The sequence below is a fragment of the Balaenoptera musculus genome, chromosome 20, assembly GCF_009873245.2.
Source record: "Balaenoptera musculus isolate JJ_BM4_2016_0621 chromosome 20, mBalMus1.pri.v3, whole genome shotgun sequence".
Classification (NCBI taxonomy): Eukaryota; Metazoa; Chordata; class Mammalia; order Artiodactyla; family Balaenopteridae; genus Balaenoptera; species Balaenoptera musculus.
In genome coordinates, this window is record NC_045804.1 from 45,279,538 (window position 1) to 45,302,667 (window position 23,130).

At 36.3% G+C, this 23,130-nt stretch overlaps 1 protein-coding gene across 2 annotated transcripts in view; it reads left to right on the forward strand.

Moving 5' to 3' along the window:
• Positions 1 to 4,280: 4,280 nt before the first annotated feature.
• The window catches only part of GOSR1 (golgi SNAP receptor complex member 1), a 48,946-nt gene continuing 30,096 nt past the window's right edge, over positions 4,281 to 23,130 (forward strand). Inside the window, exons 1-6 of one of the 2 annotated variants that reach the window (XM_036836451.1) lie at positions 4,281 to 4,397; positions 6,734 to 6,854; positions 12,539 to 12,626; positions 12,996 to 13,103; positions 16,794 to 16,885; positions 20,181 to 20,255. In XM_036836451.1, the coding sequence (XP_036692346.1) occupies positions 4,367 to 4,397; positions 6,734 to 6,854; positions 12,539 to 12,626; positions 12,996 to 13,103; positions 16,794 to 16,885; positions 20,181 to 20,255 (515 nt within the window). In that variant the 5' untranslated portion in view covers positions 4,281 to 4,366. The remainder of the gene's footprint in view (positions 4,398 to 6,733; positions 6,855 to 12,538; positions 12,627 to 12,995; positions 13,104 to 16,793; positions 16,886 to 20,180; positions 20,256 to 23,130) is intronic. The other variant, XM_036836452.1, reaches the window with a different exon arrangement.

The following is a 23,130-nucleotide window of genomic DNA, read 5'->3' on the forward strand; positions in this document are numbered from 1 at the left end:
TCACCAAATCTCTGCATATACTTTCACATGCCTGCCCCAATCCCACCTCAGAGCAAGGCTTTGTGGAGAGAAGGCAGAGGGAGATGAACTTCAAGAAAGAAGGATGCCAGCAAATGGGCCTAAAGTTAGTGTAAAACTACTGCCAAAAAGACTAAGTGCACCATAAGTCTGAATGCTCTAAAAAATATGTGCAAGCAGATCAGAGCACAAACCATAGAGAAGGGGCTTCAAAGTGAGCACAATTTAAAGGGGCTGGTGTAATCTAAGTGGGCAATCTCTGAAATACAGAAAAAAAGTGAAAAAGGAGATGTACCTTTTGACAATTAGGTGATGAGAGAGGAAAGAAAAAGGAAAATTTACAGTCCTGCAAGATAAATGAAAATTGCAAAATTGGAACACTTATGACCCCTCCCTATCACCAAAACAAACCAACAAAAACCCCACTAAAGCATGTGAACTTTACTATATGGACAGAAGAGATCTCAGCCATGAAGCATGGAAATATCAGTAACAGATATGAATATTGATAAGGAAGAGACAAATTTGTCATTATTTGTAGATATGATTGTGCATGTGAAAAATACAAAATAATCTACAGGTAAGTTAGAAATAATAACATAACTTAGCTTTACTTCCAGTTATGGGTGGATCAAAACAGAAAGACCTTCCCATCAAGAATAATTAGAAAAGCTTGGATTTTAAAACAACCACCAAAAAACCTGTTGAAGGATTGGAGAGTTACTAAAGTAACAAGGACTTAGGGGTCAAGATCCTAGCAAAGGGAATTCAGGGATGAAAATAATGAAGTTTTCACCTTACGTTATTGGTTGATTCATAAGTGGTGACTAAGAGTTTAGAGATGCCTAGTAGCAGAGAGGCCAGGCAAGAGGCAGAGAACCATGCAGAAGCTTTAGGTAGTACCACTGTGTGGCAGGAAATATGAATTCAGCACCTATCAAGGCAGTGGGCACCGGTCAACTTTAAGTTAGGACACTTGAATGGCTACACATTAGAAGTAAGGGCTAGTCAGAAACAGACCAATTTTTACGTAGAATCCCACTTGGTATTAGTCCCATCCCATACTGGAGTAAGCTGATCTGCCCCTACTTGAACTGCCTGCAAGAAGCAGCAAACTGTGTCTGGAGCAAGATACCATCTAGAGCCTCAAATGATTACTACAAATTTTAATCTATAACATATAGCATCCAGTTAAAAGTTACTTTTATTGTCACAGCTCAAATGATGAAAGATCAAGAAAAAAATAGAAACAGTCCCACGGGAGTTACAGATTTTTTCAGTTATCAATCAGAAACTTTAAAACAATGGCAAGGAATAAATTCAAGAAAGTATAAGGCAAGATGAAGAATTTTAGCAGATAATTGAAATCTATTAAAAATTAAACGGAGGCTTTCACTTCTCGACAAAATGGACTAGATGTATTTCTCTTCTATTCCTCCCACTAAGCACAGCAAAAAACGTCATGCATTATATATAAAACAAAGAAGACTCAGAAAGGTGGAGAGAAGAAGGCAGACCAGCTAGGAACCTCCAAGGGACCTCCAGCATCCAAGGAAAGACACTGTGGTGAGTTCCCTGGTTTTCTTTTTGCCTCATATATCCCATAATAGATGTTGCCTCATATAACCCACAATGGATGCTGGAGAAGCTGGCAACCCAGAAATGCCAAAGGGTGCAGACAAAAAAGCCCAAAGAAAAGACTTCTCTAGCCAAAGGACCAGGAAAGGGGCAACCTACCAGGACAGAATAGTTTTACATAACAATTGTACTACTCCAGCCAATTGCTACAGAAAAAAAACAAGGCCCATCTGTACCCTCTGCCAGCAAAGGCTGAATGGGGAGCCTAGACTCCACTTTCACCTGTCTGTAATGAAGCACTCTTCCCCCTTGCCTGGGTGGTATCAAAAAGGGCCACATGGGGAACCAGGACTTTCACTATCACTCAGTGGTAATGAGGACCCCTTCTGTGGTGTCAGTGGGGGGCACATGAGAAGCAGCAACAAGTCGCCCTCCTCACCTGGGGTCAAGGAAGAGCCTGAATTTTCACTCCCACCTGGTAGTAACAAGGCAGTTCCCCACCTTTCCCACCAGCACAGTGTCAGAGGAGTTCTGCTTAAACAGAGGTTCTAAATAAGATCCAGAGTCTTATAATACCTAAAATATCCAGGATACAATTTTTAAAATCACTCAGCATACCAAGACCCCAGAAATTTTCAATTTGAATGAAAAAAGACAAAAGATGCCAACATCAAAATGACACAGACATTGAAATTATCTGACAAGGATATAATAAAAATATTTCAATGAGTAATTACAAATAATCTTAGAACAAATGATAAAAAGAGTCTCAGCAAAGAAATACAAAGTCTCAGCAAATAAATTTAAGATTAAATGAGGAACCAAATGGAAATTTTAGATCTGAAAAATACAATAATTAAAAAAAAAAAAAAAAACTCAGTGAATGGGCTCAACAGCAAAATGGAGGGGACAGAGGAAAGACATGCCTGTCCGTGAACTTGAAGACAGAATAGTAGAAATTACCCAACCTGAGAAACAGAAAATAGACTGAAAAAAATGAGTAGTGCCTCGGGGATATGCAGGACTATAATAAAATATTTAGCATTCACATCATCGGAGTCCCAGAAGAAGAAGAATAAGAGGATGGGGCAGAAAAAGTATTAGAAGAACTTATGGCTGAAAATTTCCCAAATGTGTCAAAAGACATAAACCTAAGGTTCAAAAAGTTGAACACATCTCAAACAGGATAAAACCAAAGAAATCTACACTAAGACACAGCATAATCAATCTTCTGAAAATTAAAGAAAATGAAAAAGTCTTTAAAGCAGAGAGAGAGAACTACCTTAGCTATAGTGGAAAAACGATTCAAATAACAGCCAATTTCTCATCAGAAATTGTGGAAGCAGGAAGGAATTGGCACATTTTTCAAGTGCTGAAAAAAAGAAATTGTCAACCCCAGATTCCTAATATGGCAACAATATTTTTCAGGAACGAAGGGGAAATTCAAGACATTTCAGATGAAGAAACACAAATAGAATTTGTCTCCAGCTGCCCTACTCTTCTAACAAATGGCTAAAGGAAGTTCTTGAAACAGAAAGAAAATGATAAACGAAGGACTCTTGGAACATCAGGAAGAAAGAAAAATGGGAAGAGTAAAAAATGGGTAAACACAGGTTTTCCTTCTCCTTTTAAACTCTGTAAGTTATGTTTGACAGTTGAAGCAAAGATTATAACACATCAGATAATGATGTGGTTCTCAATGAATGTAGAGGAAATATTAAAGACAATTATATATGGTAGTGAGTAAAGGGACAGGTGTGATTTTTTTTTTTCTCGCTGCGTTGGGTCTTCGTTGCTGTGCGCAGGCTTTCTCTAGTTGCGGTGAGCAGGGGCTACTCTTCGTTGCGGTGCGCAGGCTTCTCACTGCGGTGGCTTCTCTTGCTGTGGCGCACGGGCTCTAGAGCGCAGGCTCAGTAGCTGTGGTGCACGGGATTAGTTGCTCCGCGGCACGTGGGATCTTCCCAGGCCAGGGATTGAACCTGTTTCCCCTGCATTGGCAGGCTGATTCTTAACCACTGCGCCACCAGGGAAGCCCCAGGTGTGATTTTAAAACCTTTACAAGAGGTAGGATTTCTGCATTTCACAAGAACTGGTAAAATGTGGACACGAGCAAACTGTGATAATTTATGTATCTATAAAGAGTGAGTTTTGACAGCTGATTTTAACAGGTTGAGGGGTCAGGATGAGACACATGGAAGCAGTTAGCACACACTTTTTAGATTTGGCGGCTGGGGAGGAAAGAGGGCTGGGATTCTACCGTAGACAGAGGAAAAGGCGGCCAGTGGAGAAGAGCACATATATCAAAGATGTGGGATAATTGAGCACAGGCGGAGGTAGCATGAAGGGGTTGGTCTTGGCAAGAAAAGAGCCTCTGGCTTGGAGAAGAGAAAGAGGCTGGCTGAAGATACACATTTGAGAGAAGGTGAAGGAAACAGGTAGTTGCGTCTAAGGTTAACTTTCTTCTCAGCCCGGGCGGTCCCTGTTGGAGAGGGGATAAGCCCAGCTGAGGGCGATGATGTAGGTTTAGGGCGCGGAGAGCGGATACCAACACCAGAAAGGCAGATGTTCAGGGAGTGTCAGGTGCTAAACCTGAAGTTGTCAGTCTCGCTGCTCAAAAGGTGTAAAATGATGAATTGACCGCCAGGTGGCGGTGTCTGTGGAAGCTCACGCATCCCATCGGCCCTGGCGCCAAGCGGAAGAAGGCATGGAAATGACTCTCTGGCTCGCATCGCCTCTACTCTCCTATCCCGACTGACGTTGGACAACAAAGATGGCGGTAGGAACCAGCAATTACTGGGAAGGTGAGGGGAGACTTCCGTGTGCGTCTCGCCGAGGGGCAGAAGGGCTGAGCGAGGACGGGTCTTGGCGGAGGCAGCAGGGGGAAGAGCCTGGCTTCCGGAGCGACCGAGTTGACGGGCAGGGCTGGTCTAGTGCGAGCCGCCGGGCCTGGGGGCTGTAGAGACCGTGCGGTCTGGGGAGGGGACTGACCTGAGCGGCAGCGGGACCTGGGGCAGGGGTTGGGCAGAGAGGGCTGAGCCGGGACCGAGAGGAAGAGGGTTTGAGTCGCCGGAGGAGAGCTGGGTTGAGGTGGTAGCGGAACTCGGACGAAGGGGGTTGGGTGTGAACTCTGGGAGGAAACGAGTGTTGAGCGAGAATATGCCGAGTCCAGGAGACTGGAGGTGTCAGCGCCTTAGAGTTGAGGTCACTGTTGGGGAATTGAGTAGGAAAAGAGAAAGGAGAAACTTGTCAGTCCGGTCCATCGAGGGAAGTTGTGTGAGCGGGATGTCTCCCTCCTGTTGGGTCCCCTTGGCACCTTCAGGCTGGGACTTCGAGGATTGGGTGTGGAGTCGCGTTTGAAGGCAGAGGAAATAACTTTACCCTGTGCTCTGGAAATCGGTTTTGTTAAAACGAGAAAGTTGAGAGAACCAGTGTGAATTGTAATTATTGCATTTGCTTTACCTCTTCTACCAAAAAACCATGTTGTAACTTGACAAGCAAGTTTATTTAATTCCTGAAAATATGGTTTGATAAAATGGGCTCATGTAAAACTCATTCCTGGACCATGATGATAAGCAGAGATCAGAGAAGGCTGACCTTTTTCTTTCAGTTGTCTCTTTGCTTTACTGAAAAATAGAAACTACTCTCCGAATCCCTTTTCCCTTTTAACCTGTTTCCTCTTGCTACCCCCCAAAGCCTCTGGAACCCACCACAAATAGCAGTATTGTCACTATCAGCCACTTGGTATAAAATACTTAATTCTAAGGTCATCCATACTTGCTTGTCATACTTTCAAAATGCTTTTACTTGATGTTTTCTACTATAGAAGACAGTTACTAATTACAGAGAAGCATGCTTATAGTTTAAAACATGTATTAAAACGGTTATTTGAAATGTGTGTGCTTGCTAGAAAATATTTTAAAATTATGTAGAAGTGGCTATTGGTATCTTGAACATTAGTCATTAGGCTATACTTTTTTGAAGCGTCATGCTATAATAATTATAGCAACTTATTATTGACAGCCTACTCTGTGCCAGGTGCCTTAAACACATGATTAGTAATGCATAGGAAAACCCTGAAGGTAGGGGTTTAAAAAACGAAAAGCAGAGATTCATAGGTTAAGTAGATTGTGAATAAATCAGAGCCAGTTCTCAGAACTTCAGAACTTTAGGCTGAGCTGAGATTCTAATTGAGGTTTGGTCTCTGGGAAAGTGTGCTCCCCTGTATTACCTGCATGCTGCTTCCTACTTCTGGTTGCTGATAAGTATATTGAAATAATGTTTCATATTCTTATTCCTGAAAGATGAGATCTTTATACTATGCCTTCTGTATTTCAGCCCTTTTATTTTGACCTCTACTTCACCATGAATGAGAGTATTCACATCTAGATATGGGTTTCCTCTCACTCAACCACCTTAGATGCCAAACCATTATACCAATTTCTCTGCATGCTTGTTTGCTTCTGTTCTTTAAAAACTTACACTCTTATTTCTGTTTTACTTATATTTGATCTTGTCGGTAGCACATCGTTTACTGTCAAACTCATCCTCTGCAAATATCTTTCAGTAAGCTTATTGAAAGACAGTTTTTTAAATCTATGTCAGTGATTTTTTTCTTTACAGTCAAGCACTTACTCACTGTACTGTTAAGAATTTCATAAACTTAATAAAGCTTTGGAACATAAAGAGATAGGAAAACCCTTGTCAAAACAATGATGGTTTCTTTCTTATAAAGTTAGCTGGTAAATTTATATAATGCTTGTCATAAACCATACTCAGTTCCTTTGTGATTTGTATTCTCTTCTGTTTTCCCCTGAATTAAAATTAAAAATTTTAATTATTGCTATAGAAATAATTTCAGGGATGTTAGAACAGCATTTGTTGTCTAGCTGTCTTTGGGATAAAGCTGAAAATTTGCATTTCCCACTGTTTCTCCCCTTTTTGCCTCATCTGAAGTTTAAATAAGTGACAATTTGCTTTCCTGGGTGTTTGGTTTGCTTCTTTTAATACTTTTCTTTAAGGGAGACTCTAGATATATGATCATTTGCATAGTTTGTTTTCTTCAGAAAAGTTTTGTGATTTTTATATCTACTGATGGATTTTTTGTGTCTAATTATTTGCTTTTGTAATTTTGTTAAAGATCTCAGGAAACAGGCTCGACAGCTGGAAAATGAACTTGACCTGAAACTAGTTTCCTTCAGTAAACTATGTACAAGTTACAGTCACAGCAGTGCCCGAGATGGAAGACGCGACAGGTATAGGTACTACCAGATTCTCTCTATTATGCCTTAAACTATATCATATTTTTAAAGCATTAAAAAAATAAAGTAAAATATATAACTGTAACTTGGTCTGTTGGTGAATTTTTGGTATTTTATTTTTTGTTTTTGCCTTTTTTTTTTTAGTTATTTATAAAAATTCTTCTTAATTCTTGAGGTGAACATTTGTTTGGGATCTTTAGGCAAGGACTGTGTTGTTATCAGGAGGAAAATGCTAAGGCTTAAGAGTGAGTTTGCATCAGAAATAAGCCAGTATAAGGAAATGTTGCTTTGCCCACATTGTATTTCTTATATTTTCTGATTGCTAAATGGATCTGAGAGACTACTCAAATGCAAGTATACCTACTGCTATTCTGGTGTTTTAGAGTTAATCTAATGCAGTGTGTATCCTCACTGTTAATGGTCGAAGCTCTTTTAAATTTTGGTTCTTTTTTGAGAAACTGGTATACTACTATCTTGAACATATTTAAATGTATTCTTATCTTTGAAACTCACTTTAGGCCATCCACTTTGTTACAAAAAATATTAGGAAATATTTAAGACACTTAGGAAGATATAAAGAATAATATAATGGATCCCCATGTGCCTATCTCCCACTTTAAGAAATAATCATTACCAATTCAGTTGAAGCCCCTGATGGCATCCCATTTTCTCCCTCCGGGTAATCTCCATATATTTTTACTACGTATATATTTGTGTTCCTGAACAATTCATAATAGTTATTTTGCAACTTGCTTTTTTGTGTGACATTATTTTTGAGATTAAGCTATGGATACGTTTAACTCTAGTATATTCATTTGCTGCATATAGTATTACATTGTATGCTTGTATCAGTTTATTCTGTAGATGAATGTTGTTTCTAATTTTTGCTTATTTTAATAATTTTAAACACAAGAGTGTTCATCATGCCTCAGGTACTGTTTTTAAGAGCTTTATATAAAGGCTGCTGGGAACATTTTTACTTATTTTACATACTTTCTTGAGGATTGGTGGTGGGTGGGATATTTTTTCAGCTAGTAATAATAAAAACAATAAAAACTGAGCTTTGATTTGAAACCAGATCTTTCTGTATCCTGAGCCCATGCTCCAAACCTTTTTATGTACCTTCCAACAAAAGACTTATTTCAGTACTATAGCCAGTGTTGCTTCTTTTTACAAGGTCACATGATTAAAGAATTAAAGATAGCAGGGCCAACATATTGACTTTAGGAGCTAAAAGTAAGCTATTGGCATGTCACATAGCTTTGATTGCAATGCATTGCTTTCGGCTTGCCTTTATTTAGCAGGTAAAGAGAATGAAGAATGTTCTTTTCTATGAGTAAACTTATTTTATCACTAGAAAGCATTTTTCCTGAATTTAAGTCTCCCATTTGACTATGCCAGTGAGTATACAATTTTAAAACTCCAAACTGTTAAGAGATACGATTACGTGATGCTTTTCCTGTGTTCTCTGTGTATCATGATCTTAATTCAGACATACCTTGTTTTATTGCACTTTGCTCTGTGTGCTTCACAGATACTGCATTTTTTTTACAAATTGAAGGTTTCAGCCCTGTGTTTAGAAGTCTGTTGGTGCCATCTTTCCAACAGCATTTGCTCACTTCGTGTATCTGTGTCACATTTGGTAATTCTCGCAACATTTCAGACTTTTTCATTATTAGGATATATTTCTTATGGTAATCTGTGATCAGTGATCTTTGATGTTACTTTGTAATTGTTTTGGGGCACCACAAACTACACCCGTATAAGATGGCAAAGTTAATTGATAAACGTGTGTGTTCTGATTCCTCCGTGGACAGGTCCTTCCCCCATCTCTTTCCCTCTCCTCAGGCCTCCCTATTCCCTGAGACACAACAATATTGAAATTAGACCAATTAATAACTACAGTGACCTCTAAGTGTTCAAGTGAAAGGAAGAGTTGCACGTCTCTCACTTTAAATCAAAAGCTGGAAATGATTAAGCTTGGTAAGAAAGGCATATTGAAAGTCGAGATAAGTTGAAAGCTAGGCCTGTTGTGCTAAACAACCGAGTTCTGAATGCAAAGGAAAAGTTCTTGAAAGAAATTAAAAAGTGCTACTCCAGTGAACACACGAATGATAAGAGAGTGAAAAGCCTTATTGCGGATATGGAGAAAGTTTGAGTGGTCTGAATAGAAGGTCAAACCAGCCACAACATTCCCTTAAGCCAGGGCCTAATCCAGAGCAAGGCCCTAACTCTTCAATTCTGTGAAGGCTGAGAGAGGTGAGGAAGGTGCAGAAGAAAAGTTTGAAACTAGTTGAGGTTGATCCAAGAGATTCACGGAAGGAGGCCACCTCCATAACATAAAAGAGCAAGGTGAAGCAGCAAGTGCTGATATAGAAGCTGTAGCAAGTAATCCAGGAGATCCAGCTAAGGTAATTAATGAAGGTGGCTACACCAAATAGCACATTTTCAGTGTAGACAGAACAGCCTTATATTGGAAGAAGATGCCATGTAGGACTTTCATAGTTAGAAGTTGATGCCTCAAAGCTTCAAAGGACAGGCTGACTCTCTTGTTAGGGGCTAATGCAGCTGGTGACTTTAAGTTGAAGCCAGGGCTCATTTACCATTCCAAAAATCCTAGGGCCCTTAAGAATTATGCTAAATCTACTCTGCCTGTGCTCTATAAATGGAAAAACAAAGCCTGGATGTCAGCACATCCGTTTACAACATGGTTTACTGAATATTTTCAGCCCATTGATGAGACCTACTCTCAGGAAAAAAGATTGCTTTCAAAGTATGACTGCACATTGACATTGCACCCAAGAGCTCTGATGGAGATGTACAATGAGATTAATGTTATTTTCATGCCTGCTAACACAATGCCCATTCTGTAGCCCATGGATCAAGGAGTAATTTCAACTTTCAAGTCTTATTATTTAAGAAATACATTTCTATGGCTTCCGTAGATAGTGATTCTTCTGATGGATCTGGGCAAAATCAGTTGAAAACCTTCTGGAAAGGATTCACCATTCTAGATGCCATTAAGAACATTCATGATTCATGGGACGAGGTCAAAATAACAACATTAACAGGAATTTGGAAGAAGTTGATTCCAAACCTCATGGGTGACTTTGAGAGGTTCAAGACTTAAGTGGAGGAAATAACTACAAATGTGGTGGAAATAGCAAGAGAACTAGAATTAGAAGTGAAGCCTGAAGATGTGACTGAATTGCTGCAGTCTCATGATAAAACTTGCACAGATGAGGAGTTGTTTCCTGTAGATATATAAATTTCTTAAAAGTGAATGGTTTCTTGAGATGGAATCTACTTCCGGTGAAGATGCTATGAAGATTGTTGAAATGACAACAAAGGATTTAGAATATTACATTAACTTAGTTGATAAAGCAGCAGCAGGGTTTGAGAGGATTGACTCCAATTTTGAAAGAAGTTCTACTGTGGGTAAAATGCTATCAAACAGCATTGCCTGCCGCAGAGAAATCGTTCACGAAAGGAAGAGTCCATCAATTCAGCAACTTCAGTGTTATCTTGTTTTTTAAAATTGCCCCAGCTGCCCCAGCCTTTAGGACCCTGGTCAGTCAGCAGCCATCAACATCAGGGCAGGACCCTCCACCAGCAAAAAGATTACTCACTGAAGGCTCAGATGATGGCTAGCATTTTTTAGCTATGAAGTATTTTTAAATTAAGATATGTACATTGGTTTTTTAGAACAATACTATTGCAGACCTAATAGATTACAGTAAATTGTAAACATAACTTTTATATGCACTGGGAAACCAAAAAATTAGTGTGACTCACTTTATCGAGATACTTGCTTTATTGTGGTGGTCTGGAACTAAACCCACAATATCTCTAAGGTATGCCTGTACTTTTATGACTCCTTTAAAGGGGAAACTATTCAAAAACATTCCCTCAGAAATTCTACAACAAATTGGAAATGAGTTTGTAGAATTACTTCAGCCTCACTGTCCCTTTTAATGAGAAACCTAGAGCCATGAGGACCAAGATCCAATGTGCATTCTAAAGTGTTTTGTTTGTTGCCCAGGTTGAAAGCACATCATAATGAATAAACTCAGTGATGACCAGAAGTTTCTTTCAGGAGTAATTTTTTTACTTTTTGTATTTTGAGAACTTTATGGTCTATGAATCACCATGTACTTATAAAATGAATTAAATTTAACTGAATCTTAGTATTGTGGAGAGTATGTTTTTGACCTTTTCCCTGGACTCATACCTCCCTGAGAATGGTGAATGTAGAGATTGCCTCCTCGTTCATTCAACAAGTATCTAAAGAGCATCTACCGTGTGCCAAGCACTATTCTCAGTGATAGGCATATATCTGTGAGCAAGACATAGGCAGTTTTCCTCCTGATGGAGCTTATGTTATTGGCCCATTGTTCTTTTTCGTATTTCTCGTAGGGGAGGATCTGTATTAGTAGTATATAGAGCATTTCACATGGGCATGTTCTAAGAGATAAGCACAGAACCTTGGGTTGGCTCTGACACATAATCAAGAATGAGTTATTTTAAGGCAAATAAATTAAAAATTTTTAAGAAATAAAAATTTGGACCTAGTTAAACATCCTAAAATAAAAATCCTCCTTATTGGCTATTTCACTGCTTGTTACTATTGCTGTAGATGTGTATGTGGAAAAGGGAAAGAGCCAAGGTAAATTTACCATTAAACTGGTTATTTAATCTTTTCATTTACTGCACCCAAGCAACTCTCACAGGGCAAGAAAAAGTGTTCAGTAAGGTTGGAGAGCATAGTCATTTCCTGGTATTTATCTGTGTTCGGTATAACTAAGATCAGTATTGAGCTGCAGCTGCTCATATGATAGTATATACCACTTGGGACCTAATGAAGGTTAATGGTTTTTCAGAAGAGACAAATGAAACTTTCAAGACATGTGGTTTTAGAATTTGAATTTGTCAAACATAGTTTCACTTGTAAAAAGTTAGGATTGACTATTCAGATTTCAGAAGACACTTAAATACATGTTTGCAAAGCAAAACAGAAACAATTACGTAATATAAGTGGAAATGTAAAGGATTGGTATTAAAACTTCCCTGCTGGACGTGGCTATCTGTATTAGACTTAAAGCCAGTTCCTGATTATTTGATAACTATTTATCCAATCTGTGGATTGTTTAAATCTCAATTTTATTTCTTCTTGGAAAGAGTCATAGAAGGAAGAGAGAACTTAAATTAAGGTCTCAGGAACCATAATTGAGGTAAAAATTTTAAAGGTTATTCCTCACAGAGCTAACATAATCTGCAATACATTTTATGGCTCCTCTTAGATGCTGTACTACATAGGTCTGCAGTTTTATTTCACATAATTTGTTCCTTTAGATTCAGCATTTAATTGGACACTGCCATAGCTTAAGTTACTTTCATTTGGGAAACAGTAAACAAGAATTTAGAATTTCTTTGCATTATTAAGATTGGATGTATTAAAGCTTGGGACAGTCTTACATTCAATTATATTTTATACTGAATTTAATATTTAGGATATGTGATCTTTATAGAAAAACTTCTATAAAAATTATAACTTCTTATGAAACAAAAAGAATGTCTCAGGGGTTCCACTTGGCTTCTTTAAGAATAATTACCTTATTATTTTAAGTATATTTTAAAGGATTAGGTTTAAGTAATAGATATTCTTTATTTGAACTTCTCTTTAGCTCTGACACAACACCCCTTTTAAATGGATCAAGCCAAGACAGAATGTTTGAAACTATGGCGATTGAGATTGAACAGCTTTTGGCAAGGGTAAGTACCTTCTGTTAAATGGCTGTTTTGCTAATAACTGTGTACCTGTTAGATATGGTACTAGATTATATTAATGCAGACATATTTATTGAAATCACCCTTTCATTCAAGATGTGTGCCTCCCCAGGCCACTTGAATTTTGATGACAGCCATTCCCAGGTCCTATGGATGTTATTTTAGCCTTTATGGATTATTTTGGGGAAATACTGAATCCTTGCCTGCTGTCTTCTTGTTTTTGTTTTTGTTTTTTGCTGTTAGCCAGAAAGGAATATAGGCATATAATTTACTTTTATCTCTTTACAGTGCTTTCTAAAATATTTTTATTGGTTTTCTTTTTCTTTCTTTCTTTTTTTTTTTTTTCTGTTTTAGCTTACAGGAGTAAATGATAAAATGGCAGAATATACCAACAGTGCCGGTGTCCCCTCCTTGAATGCGGCATTGATGCATACATTGCAGCGACATAGAGACATATTGCAGGTAGTACATTGGGCTTGAGATTTTTATGTTATTACAGGAAGTTTTAGGGGTTTTTTTACTCTATGAATAGAATGTGTTCACGTGTATGTAGGGGAACAAAGGGAAAAATCTTCGAAGAGGATAAATGCCGTGCTATAGAAGTTTGTCCTGTTTTACTTTTTTTTTTCCTTGATATCATAAAATTCTGAAAATGGTTAGCAGCTCTTGCTTTTGCCTGGTAAAATTGAATAATATTCATCAGTAGGTAAATATACTTCTACTGTGGGAGATCTTGCTAGCTAGCTGAAACAGTGAAATAGCCAGTGGTCATGCATAAGCAGTCATATGGTGGTTTAGAGTATACTTTCATCAGGCTTTGAAGATAACATGGAAGAGAAGTAATTTGCTATATTTAGTGTATTGTTTGAGAAAAATATTAAAAGTATACCAATAAAATGAAAAAACTTTTAAAGATTTACATGGGAGGTGTTAAAAATATAGTGGTACAAATAGGAAGGCAAATTTTTTTTTTTTTTTTTTTTGGCTGCGTTGGGTCTTCGTTGCTGCGCGTGGGCTTTCTCTAGTTGCGGCGAACAGGGGCTACTCTTCGTTGCAGTGTGCAGGCTTCTCATTGCAGTGGCTTCTCTTGTTGCGGAGCATGGGCTCTAGGCACACGGGCTTCAGTAGTTGTGGCACGTAGGCTCAGTAGTTGTGGCTCACGGGCTCTAGAGTGCAGCCTCAGTAGCTGTGGCACACGGGCTTAGTTGCTCCGCGGCATGTGGGATTTTCCTGGACCAGGGCTTAAACCTGTGTCCCCTGCATTGGCAGGTGGATTCTTAACCACTGCGCCACCAGGGAAGTCCCCAAATTTTTTAATATTGAAAAAATTCAACCATTTCTAATTTTTAAAACTTGTTAAAAATAGGACTAGAAGGATACTTTATTTACCTAATGCAAAAATGTGTACATCAGATTAAAATCTGTCATAATGCTTAATAATAAAACACTAAAAGCTTTCCCACTGAAAAAAAAAACAAGACAAGGAGGGACTTCCCTGGTGGCTCAGTGGTTAAGGATCCTTGTGCCAATGCAGGGGACATGGGTTCAATCCCTGGTCCAGGAAGATCCTGCATGCTGTGGAGCAACTAAGCCCATGTGCCACAACTACTGAGCCTGCATGCCACAACTACTGAAGCCCGTGCACCTAGAGCCCATGCTCTGCAACAAGAGAAGCCACCTCAATGAGAAGCCTGCACACTGCAACAAAGAGTAGCCCCCGCTCGCGGCAACTGGAGGAAGCCCATGCGCAGCAACGAAGACCCAACACAACCAAAAGTAGATAAATAAATTTATTTTTTAAAAAAAAAGCAAGACAAGGATACCCACAGTCCCCACAGATGTTTAACATTGTTTAGAAGTTCTTGGTTGTTCAATTACACAGTAAAAAGAACAAGATATAAATACTGAAAAGGGAGATAAAATCTGTATTCTGTGGTAATGATAAGATTATATAGCTAATACAAACCAAGAAAACTAAAAAAAAAATTGGAAACATTCAGTAAGTTGATGACTTATAAACTTAATATATAAAAGCAAGTAGTTTTCCTACACACAAACAATAATCTGTTAGAAAGTACAATGGAAGAAACTATAAAAAATTTTATGTATAATTTAATAAGAATGTATAGGATTTATATGTATAAAACTCTACTGAGGAACATAAAAGAAGATTTACTCTGCTTTTGGATGGGAAGATTTCTCTCTAAATCAGCCTATATATTGAATGTTATCCCAGTGGAAATAACAGGGGTTTTTGTTTGTTTCATTTTTTTAAAAACAGCAAAATGACACCAAAGTTTATTTGGAATTATAGTCATATAAGAATAACCAAGAAAAAAACCCATGTGAAAATGAAGATAAGTAGTAAAGGATGCCTAATTCTGCCACCTGTTAAAACCTGTTAAGAAGCTAGAATAATTAAAACAGTTTGATTCTGGATAAAAAGTAGACCAATAGAGTAGAGTTCATATATAGACTCAAATATGCATGAAAATTTACTTTCTGATAAAGGTGCTAGTTTGAATCAATGGAGAAAAGAGGGATTATAAAATAGAGCTGTAACAATTCGCTAATTATTTGAGGGGAAAAGACCCTCAATTTCTATCTCATTCCTCCTATCCAGAGTAAATTCCAAATGGATCAAAGATTTATATGTAGAAAAAGAAACAATAAAATTTCAGAATAAAGCGTGGGTGAAATTGTACATTTTGGGGTAGTAAAGGACTTTCCTAAGCAAGACCTGATACCAGAAACTATAATAAATGACTAATTTGCTTAATATACAGAGATAATAGAAATGAGAAAAAAGCAACCCAGTAGAAAAATGGGCAAAAGATATGAACTTGTTTACAGAAAATGAGTGGCCAAAATCATAAAAAGATGGTCAGCCACATTCCCAAATGAAAACATACAAATCAAAATGAGATATGGAAAAAAAAAATGAGATACGAGTTTTCACCTGTCAGGTTAGCAAATATTGAAGCATTTGTAACCCATTGTTGGCAAGGGTGTAGAAAAATGGGCACTCATCCATTTGCTGGGCATGTAAGTTGGTGTAGTCTTTCTAGAAGGCATTTTAACACTATCAAAATTTTCATGTAAGATTCTTTGACCCAGTTATTCTGCTAGGCATTTACCCTTTAAATACATTTAGTTCAATAAAATATATACACAAGAATGTTTATTGAAGCATTTTTTTAACAGCAAAAAAAAAAGCAGCTAAAATGTTTATCAGTAGAGAATTTATTAAAGTACTATAGTCAATTTAAAAATTAAATATTAAATATTAAAAAGAATGTAGATTTCAGTTTGCTGATATGGAAGGATTACTTGATACTTTATGAACTACAAAAAACAAGGTTGCAGCAGAATATAGTATGATTTCTTTAGCATAAATGAAAGAAATAATAAACTTGTATATACAAAAACATATTTCCTGAAAGAAACTGAAAGAAAGTAATCATAATATTAAGAACTGTGGAGCAAGATGGTTTTTACTTCTGTTCTTTTTGGTGCTCTTTCAGTTCATGGTACCCCATGTTCATGTATTATTTTTGTTTTTAAAGGGCTCTCTGGGAGGTGGCATTATGTTTTTTATCTTTTTTATATACTGATCTGAATTTTTAAAAGTAATGAATACTCCTTAAGAACTTAAAAATATGGTAGAAAAAGAAAGGAAAATATTTTAAAATTATTTTATTCTTTACAACTCTCTTACTTCTGTTCTTCCTTTGATTAGTTTAGGAATTAAATTTCTGCAGGAGTTCCAAAAAGGTGAAATTTGAAAATAAGCCCCATTGGGTGCACTGATGGTAGAAGGAGCCTCTTAAGTTTTATCCTAGGCTATTTGAAGTCATGTTATCTGAAAATTATTTTTTCTTTGCAATTGTGCCCCATAAGACAAGGTACTAGGGGATACAAAGGATAGTGATTTAGTGGCACTATTACCCTAGCTCCAAATTGTTTTCATTTGAAAGAAGTTGGTCACTCTTCAGGAAAGTGATTATAATGTTATTTTTACCTCTTGGCAATTTGATTTCTTAAATAGCAGTTTTCTGGGCAGAAATTTGTAATATAACAATATATAACTGGCTCAATAAGATGAAAATTTATAATTAGCTAGTGTTGATTCTAGATGTTGATTGATTGCAGGATTATACACATGAATTCCATAAAACCAAAGCAAACTTTGTGGCAATACGGGAAAGGGAGAATCTCATGGGATCAGTACGAAAGGATATTGAGTAAGTTACCTTTTATATTTTTTTGTAGGATGTTTATTCAGAATCAGATTTAGAGTATATCCATGATTAACACCAAATTAAGTAGCAGAAACCATGGTTTAGATTTCAAGGTTTCTGATTCCCATTTCACTGTTCTTTAAACATTGCTGCTCCAGTATAGTCCTAATCTACTTTGCTGGTCTTATCTCTGGTTTCCCCTAGTTTTATCATTGGCTCCTGCCAACCTTGACTTTCCTGTCTTAATTCAAAGTCCAGTTTAGATGATGTCTTCGTGAGTTTTTCTCTCATCTCCTACTACCCACCTTAAGCATTATAATGTTACCAATAACTGAAGCTGTCCGTGTTTCCCTTCCTGATTACCGTCTATCCCCCTACCCTCTCCCTTGCCCCAACAATTACATATCAATACTTAGGTAGCTATCAAAGTAGCCTTTACTTCCCTGGAATCTGAAATCTGTTTTTTTCCAGATTTTATACAGACTCATAACTTTAGTCAAATTATTTAAAGACTCCCAACATTTTTATGCTGCTCTTAACCCATAATTTAAAAAATGTATTCTTTTCTTCCATTCCTTTACCTCACCTTTAATAATATATTCTAGCATTTTATACACATTTTCAAAATGTTTTTCGCAGCTGTACATGACTGACAGGGTTAAATCCATTGGGCATCTAATTAAAGCTGCAGACTTTCCACTTTTGGACCATCTGTTGATGCCTATCATTGTCTCACTTGTGATAAGCTTATGGTACAAGGTTTCATAAGTATGATACTTATGTTTCATGAACTATGATATGTACTACCATATCATGAACTGATATATATCATGTGTACTCTGGTAAACATTTTCTTAGAGTTCCTTTATTTTGTTGTAACAGTAAGACAGTTTTGCAGGAGAGATCATTTAATATTCATCCCATGCAAAATTTTTGTCCAAAACTCTAAACCAGGATTATCCAGTCACCAGTTGTGTTTCTACCTCCAGAAATTATCTTGGAAAATTAATTTTTATTGTTTGTCTCTGTTTTATCTGTGTTTCTTATATTTAGTCATAGGTACTTTGTACAACATATAGGAGTGAAAAAAATGAAACATTTTTGCCATATTAGGAATTTTGGAATATTTTTAGTTCTCTGGCACATATAAGTCTTGTGTCTAATTTCTGTATAGTCTATTTACATAGGTATTTTAAAGAATGCGTTGAGAATCAGTGTAGCAGACAGCCTTTAATGTGTAGGCTTTTAACTACCACGCAATTTGTGGGAATTGCTAGACTACGTTCCAATGTAATAACTTGTTTTCTAAAAGATGATCATAAAAGAAACATGTTCATCCATTTACTAAACTATTTCCTGATTACCAACCATGAGTAAGATAATATGTCAGTCACAGTAGAAGGCAGAAATGAAAAGATCAACATGGCCCTCTAGATGCTAGAGGGGAGTAAGGCACATACTCAAATTAATATAATACATGGCAGAACATGATTAGTGAAATGAGATATAGTAGTAATAACTGCCATTTAAGAATTTTTTCTACAGTTATACACTGCTATTTCAGATATTCTCTCTTTTTTGGCTTCATATAATCTTTTGGTATAGATATAAATTATTAGTCCCATTTTATAAAACTAGGTATTAAGAGTTATCTAAGGTTAACTGGCTAGTCATCAGTCTTTCAAGTCCAGTGTGTTCTTGGTTATATCATGCTGCTTTTCCTGGTGTTTTCTTCCCCACTGCACTTTGCACATCAGCCCTACTCTCAGCCAGTGGTTCACTTTTAGCAGCATGACCCTCTTTTGTCTTCCTGCAGTGTATGTGCAGTTACTTAAATTTTTTATTTTGTTCTTGATACTTTGTAAGTAAAAACTGAAACGTGTAAGTGTTGATAGTAATGATACAAAGCGTTTTCTAGTAAATTGTAATGAACTTAAGACCAGGATAGAAATCCTTAAGTATGCCACAACTGGCAGATCTTTAGCTTTCTTTTTGTGTTCCTTAGGCTTCAGTTGATGGACTGCGTGTATCGTTGTGAAGGGAAACATTCCATTTCAATACCTTCCCCACCCCATGTGCTGTGTAGTAATCAATCCAAAGTATTATTCGCAGACTTACCTGGTGGCGCAGTGGTTAAGAATCTGCCTGCCGATTCAGGGGACACGGGTTCGAGCCCTGGTCTGGGAAGATCCCACATGCAGCGGAGCAACCAAGCCCGAGAGCCACAACTGCTGAGCCTGCGTGCCATAACTACTGAAGCCCATGCATCTAGAGCCCGAGCACCGCAACAAAGAGTAGCCCCTGCTCACTGCAGTTAGAGAAAGCCCGGGCGCAGCAACGAAGACCCAATGCGGCCAAAAATCAAAAAAACAAAAAACAAAAAAAACCCCAACAAAGTATTATTCCCACTTGGGGAAAATAAAGATATAGGAGATAATAGACAAAGAAAGGAAAAGTAATGGCTTTAAAGGCCTCTGCTTTCCTCATCTTTTACAGTATCCTCCCAAACCTTACTCTTCAAGATGGACAATGCAAAGTTTTCTGAAGACACTCTGTTCTTTCACACCTCATGATGCTGCACACGCTCTGCTTCCTTCCTGGAATAATCTTCCACTTTTTATAACTAAATTATCACTCGTTCTACAGGGTACCCTTTAAGGATTTTCTCTCTAAGAATGTTTCTGTATTTCTCACAGTCTCTCTAATCTACCTCCTGCCCTATAGAAATGACTACTCTCTTCTTTTGTATGTAACTATTATAATAGTTCCTATTACACTGAATTACAATTACATAATTTATGTACCTCTCTAAACTGTCTATGACCAACTTGTGGCTAGGTAGCATGTTTTACTATTGTAATGTCTGGTACCTCACAAATGTTGAATAAATATTTGCTGAGTTAATGAATAAACGAATGAATGTATATTCTCTTTTCATGTACTTTAGTGAGTTGGAATTTTTGGCAAATGATGCAAAATAAACACTTTTAGAAGAGTTATTAATAAATGTATATAAAATCAAAAAAAGGAAAAAGTAAGATTTTTGTTTAAGAATGTTGGATTATTTTGGTGAAAAATAATAAACTTAGGCCTAAGTTAGAGAGCCATTCATATTTATCCATTTATGATAGATGCTATTTTTAGAAGGAAATGAAAAGGATTATACATTTTAATTGTTTATTCAAAACTATGGAGAGGCTCAATTTGTCCACTTTGGATATTACTTGAGTCATTCATTTAATCCTTTTTTATAACATGTACCAAAAATGTTCTTAAGTTTTCTTTATTTTTGTTCTAGGTCATATAAAAGTGGGTCTGGAGTAAACAACAGAAGAACTGAACTATTTTTGAAAGAACATGACCACCTTCGAAAGTAGGTATTATTGAAAAAATGCATACTATACAGTACCTACTTATTTATTTACATGTATAGCAAACATTTTATGGTGTTTATTATAGTAAGTGCTTTATCAATGCTAATTCATTTAATTCTTCTAATGATCCTATTGGGTAGAAATAGAATTGCACCTGTTCTGACCATAATTAGGAACGATATGATGCTATCAGATATACAAAATATGCATTCATTACTTATTTGTTACCCGTAATATGTCTTTTATTGCCTTAATGTTTGTTTTCTTTAGCAAGTCTATTGCTCTAATACTTTGTCCACTACTATAGATTACTAGTAATAATAATAGTAATAATATTGATACTGACTTACGTTTGAATGGCCTGATACCACTTATATATGTCAAGAAGCTTTACAAAGGGTAATTGGTCATACATCAAATTCGAAGAAAATATCTTATCTTCCAAGAACTCAGAAGAAAATACTTAAAATCTTGGATGAACGAGATATATATATATATATACACACACATACACACACACATATATATATATACACACACATATATATATATAAAAACAAGCCATCATACTCTATCCCTGCTTTATCTATTTTTCTTCTGAAATACACTGGTTTCTTTAATTATTTTCTTTGTATTTTGTTATAGAACTTAAGGATCAGAAAATTACTTCTCTCTCTGAGCTCAGCCTCTAAGCACTTGAGCAGCTAATATCCATGATAGTTAAATGATATGAATTATGTTGATATTTGCTGCTGAATGTCGTAAATTAGTCATGTCCATATGAGCTTAAAGTACTGTTCAATTTGTTTTTCTTTAAAGATTACCACTTTAAATATGAGCTGTTGAAATCAACATGGAAAGATCAAGACCTTTTTAGTAGAAGTCTGAGTGCTTCTAGTGTCAGAAAGTTGTTATTTCTTAATATGTTAAATATTATTGATTGGCACAAGGGGGCAGCCTTTCCTAGAGTATGTTTAGTTTATAGTTATTTATAGCTTTGGTAGTTCTTTTTGTATTTGATAGAGACCACCATAAAAAGAATTTTGCGTTATATCCAAAACTATACTAATATATTCTTGGGGTACAGAGTAATTTAAGGAATAAGATACTCAAGTAGCATAAAAATAAATATTAGCTTGCATTAACATTTTTATATTTATCAACCCCAAAAGAAGTTAAACAGAAATGCAATAGTTTAATTACTTTAAGGATGATTTGATGCTGAAAAGAGTATACCAGAGTTATTATATAAATTGATATTCTTTATTTCATTATTTCAGAACACATTATTATAAATTTTATATGAAAAATTTTAGTTTTGCATTCATTTTAGTAATTCAAAGAAAACCCTTCAGGAGTTTAATATTGTCCATTTTACAGGAAAATAAATATAATAGTTCAGGGGCACACAGCTTAAATAATTTGTTTAGGGTTATAAGAACGATAAGATTGGCAATCAAAAGGGGTTTTTTTTGTTTTTTGTTTTTTTTAAAGAACTCAACTTCAATTTACTTTTTTTGTTTTTTTTTTTTAATTTTATTTATTTATTTATTTATTTATTTTTGGCTGTGTTGGGTCTTCGTTTCTGTGCGAGGGCTTTCTCTAGTTGTGGCAAGCGGGGGCCACTCTTCATCGCGGTGCGCGGGCCTCTCACTGTCGCGGCCTCTCTTGTTGCGGAGCACAGGCTCCAGACGCGCAGGCTCAGTAGTTGTGGCTCACGGGCCTAGTTGCTCTGCGGCATGTGGGATCTTCCCAGACCAGGGCTCGAACCCGTGTCGCCTGCATTGGCAGGCAGATTCTCAACCACTGCGCCACCAGGGAAGCCAATCAAAAGGTTTTTACCATTTTGTTTCTCAGGTGATTCTATGTATGATATACTTTACATATATTCCTTTCAGCATTCTTGTGAGAAGTTAGTATGTGCTCACTCCATACAGAGAGAAACTGAGGCAGGATGAAGTTGAGTGGAACGTGAGCTGATAAATGAGGGGAATTGTTAACACTAAAGCTTAATCTCAATAACAAGAGTTTAGTCATTGCTCTCAGTATTACAACAGAGCTTCCAAATATGTTTTAGAAAAATCAATATTTTGTGTAAATTACAAATACTTGTTAAGTAATAAAATAATATAAAATTATGGACTAACATATATACAAAGTAATAATGATATGAAAAAGTTTCTTTTTTTCAATGTTGTCTCTCTTTCATTTGCTAAGTGCTTTGAGGAAGAATTTTTTTAGAATAACTTTTTAACATAAGAGCTATATGTACTTTTTATAGTACTCATTTTAGGAAGTATGAATAATAATTCAGCAACACAGAAAAGACAAGTTGAAACACTTATCAGTATAGATGCTATACCATTTTTTACTCATCAGTAGATTTTGAGCCTTTTCCCATGTTATTTGACAATTTTTTTTGTTTGTTTTTGAATAGTTCTTTTAACTTTTAATAGTGTACATATCCTATAATACAGGTAAACCATAATTCATGTAACCTAATGAGTGTTGGCCTTTTGGATTATTTCTAGTTTTTATTATTGTACATACTGAAGTCTTTGCATGTATCCATAATTATTTCCTTATGATAAATTCCTAGAATTGGCATTGCAGGACTAAAAAATATATTCATTTTTAAAGCTTTTGATATAGTATTGTCAAAATTCCCTCTAAAGTTTTGCTACTTTAGAGTCCCATTAGTAGCATATTCTACCAGTGCTCTCAGGAACAGTTACTTGATTTTTTTCTAACTCATGCCATGAAGCTAGGCAAAAATTCTCAGGCAATAGATTTTTTTTTTTAAATAAGAAATATATTTTCATTAGAGAAAACATAGGTTAAACAGCCAAGCAGAAGAAGCATAGGTGGTCCAGT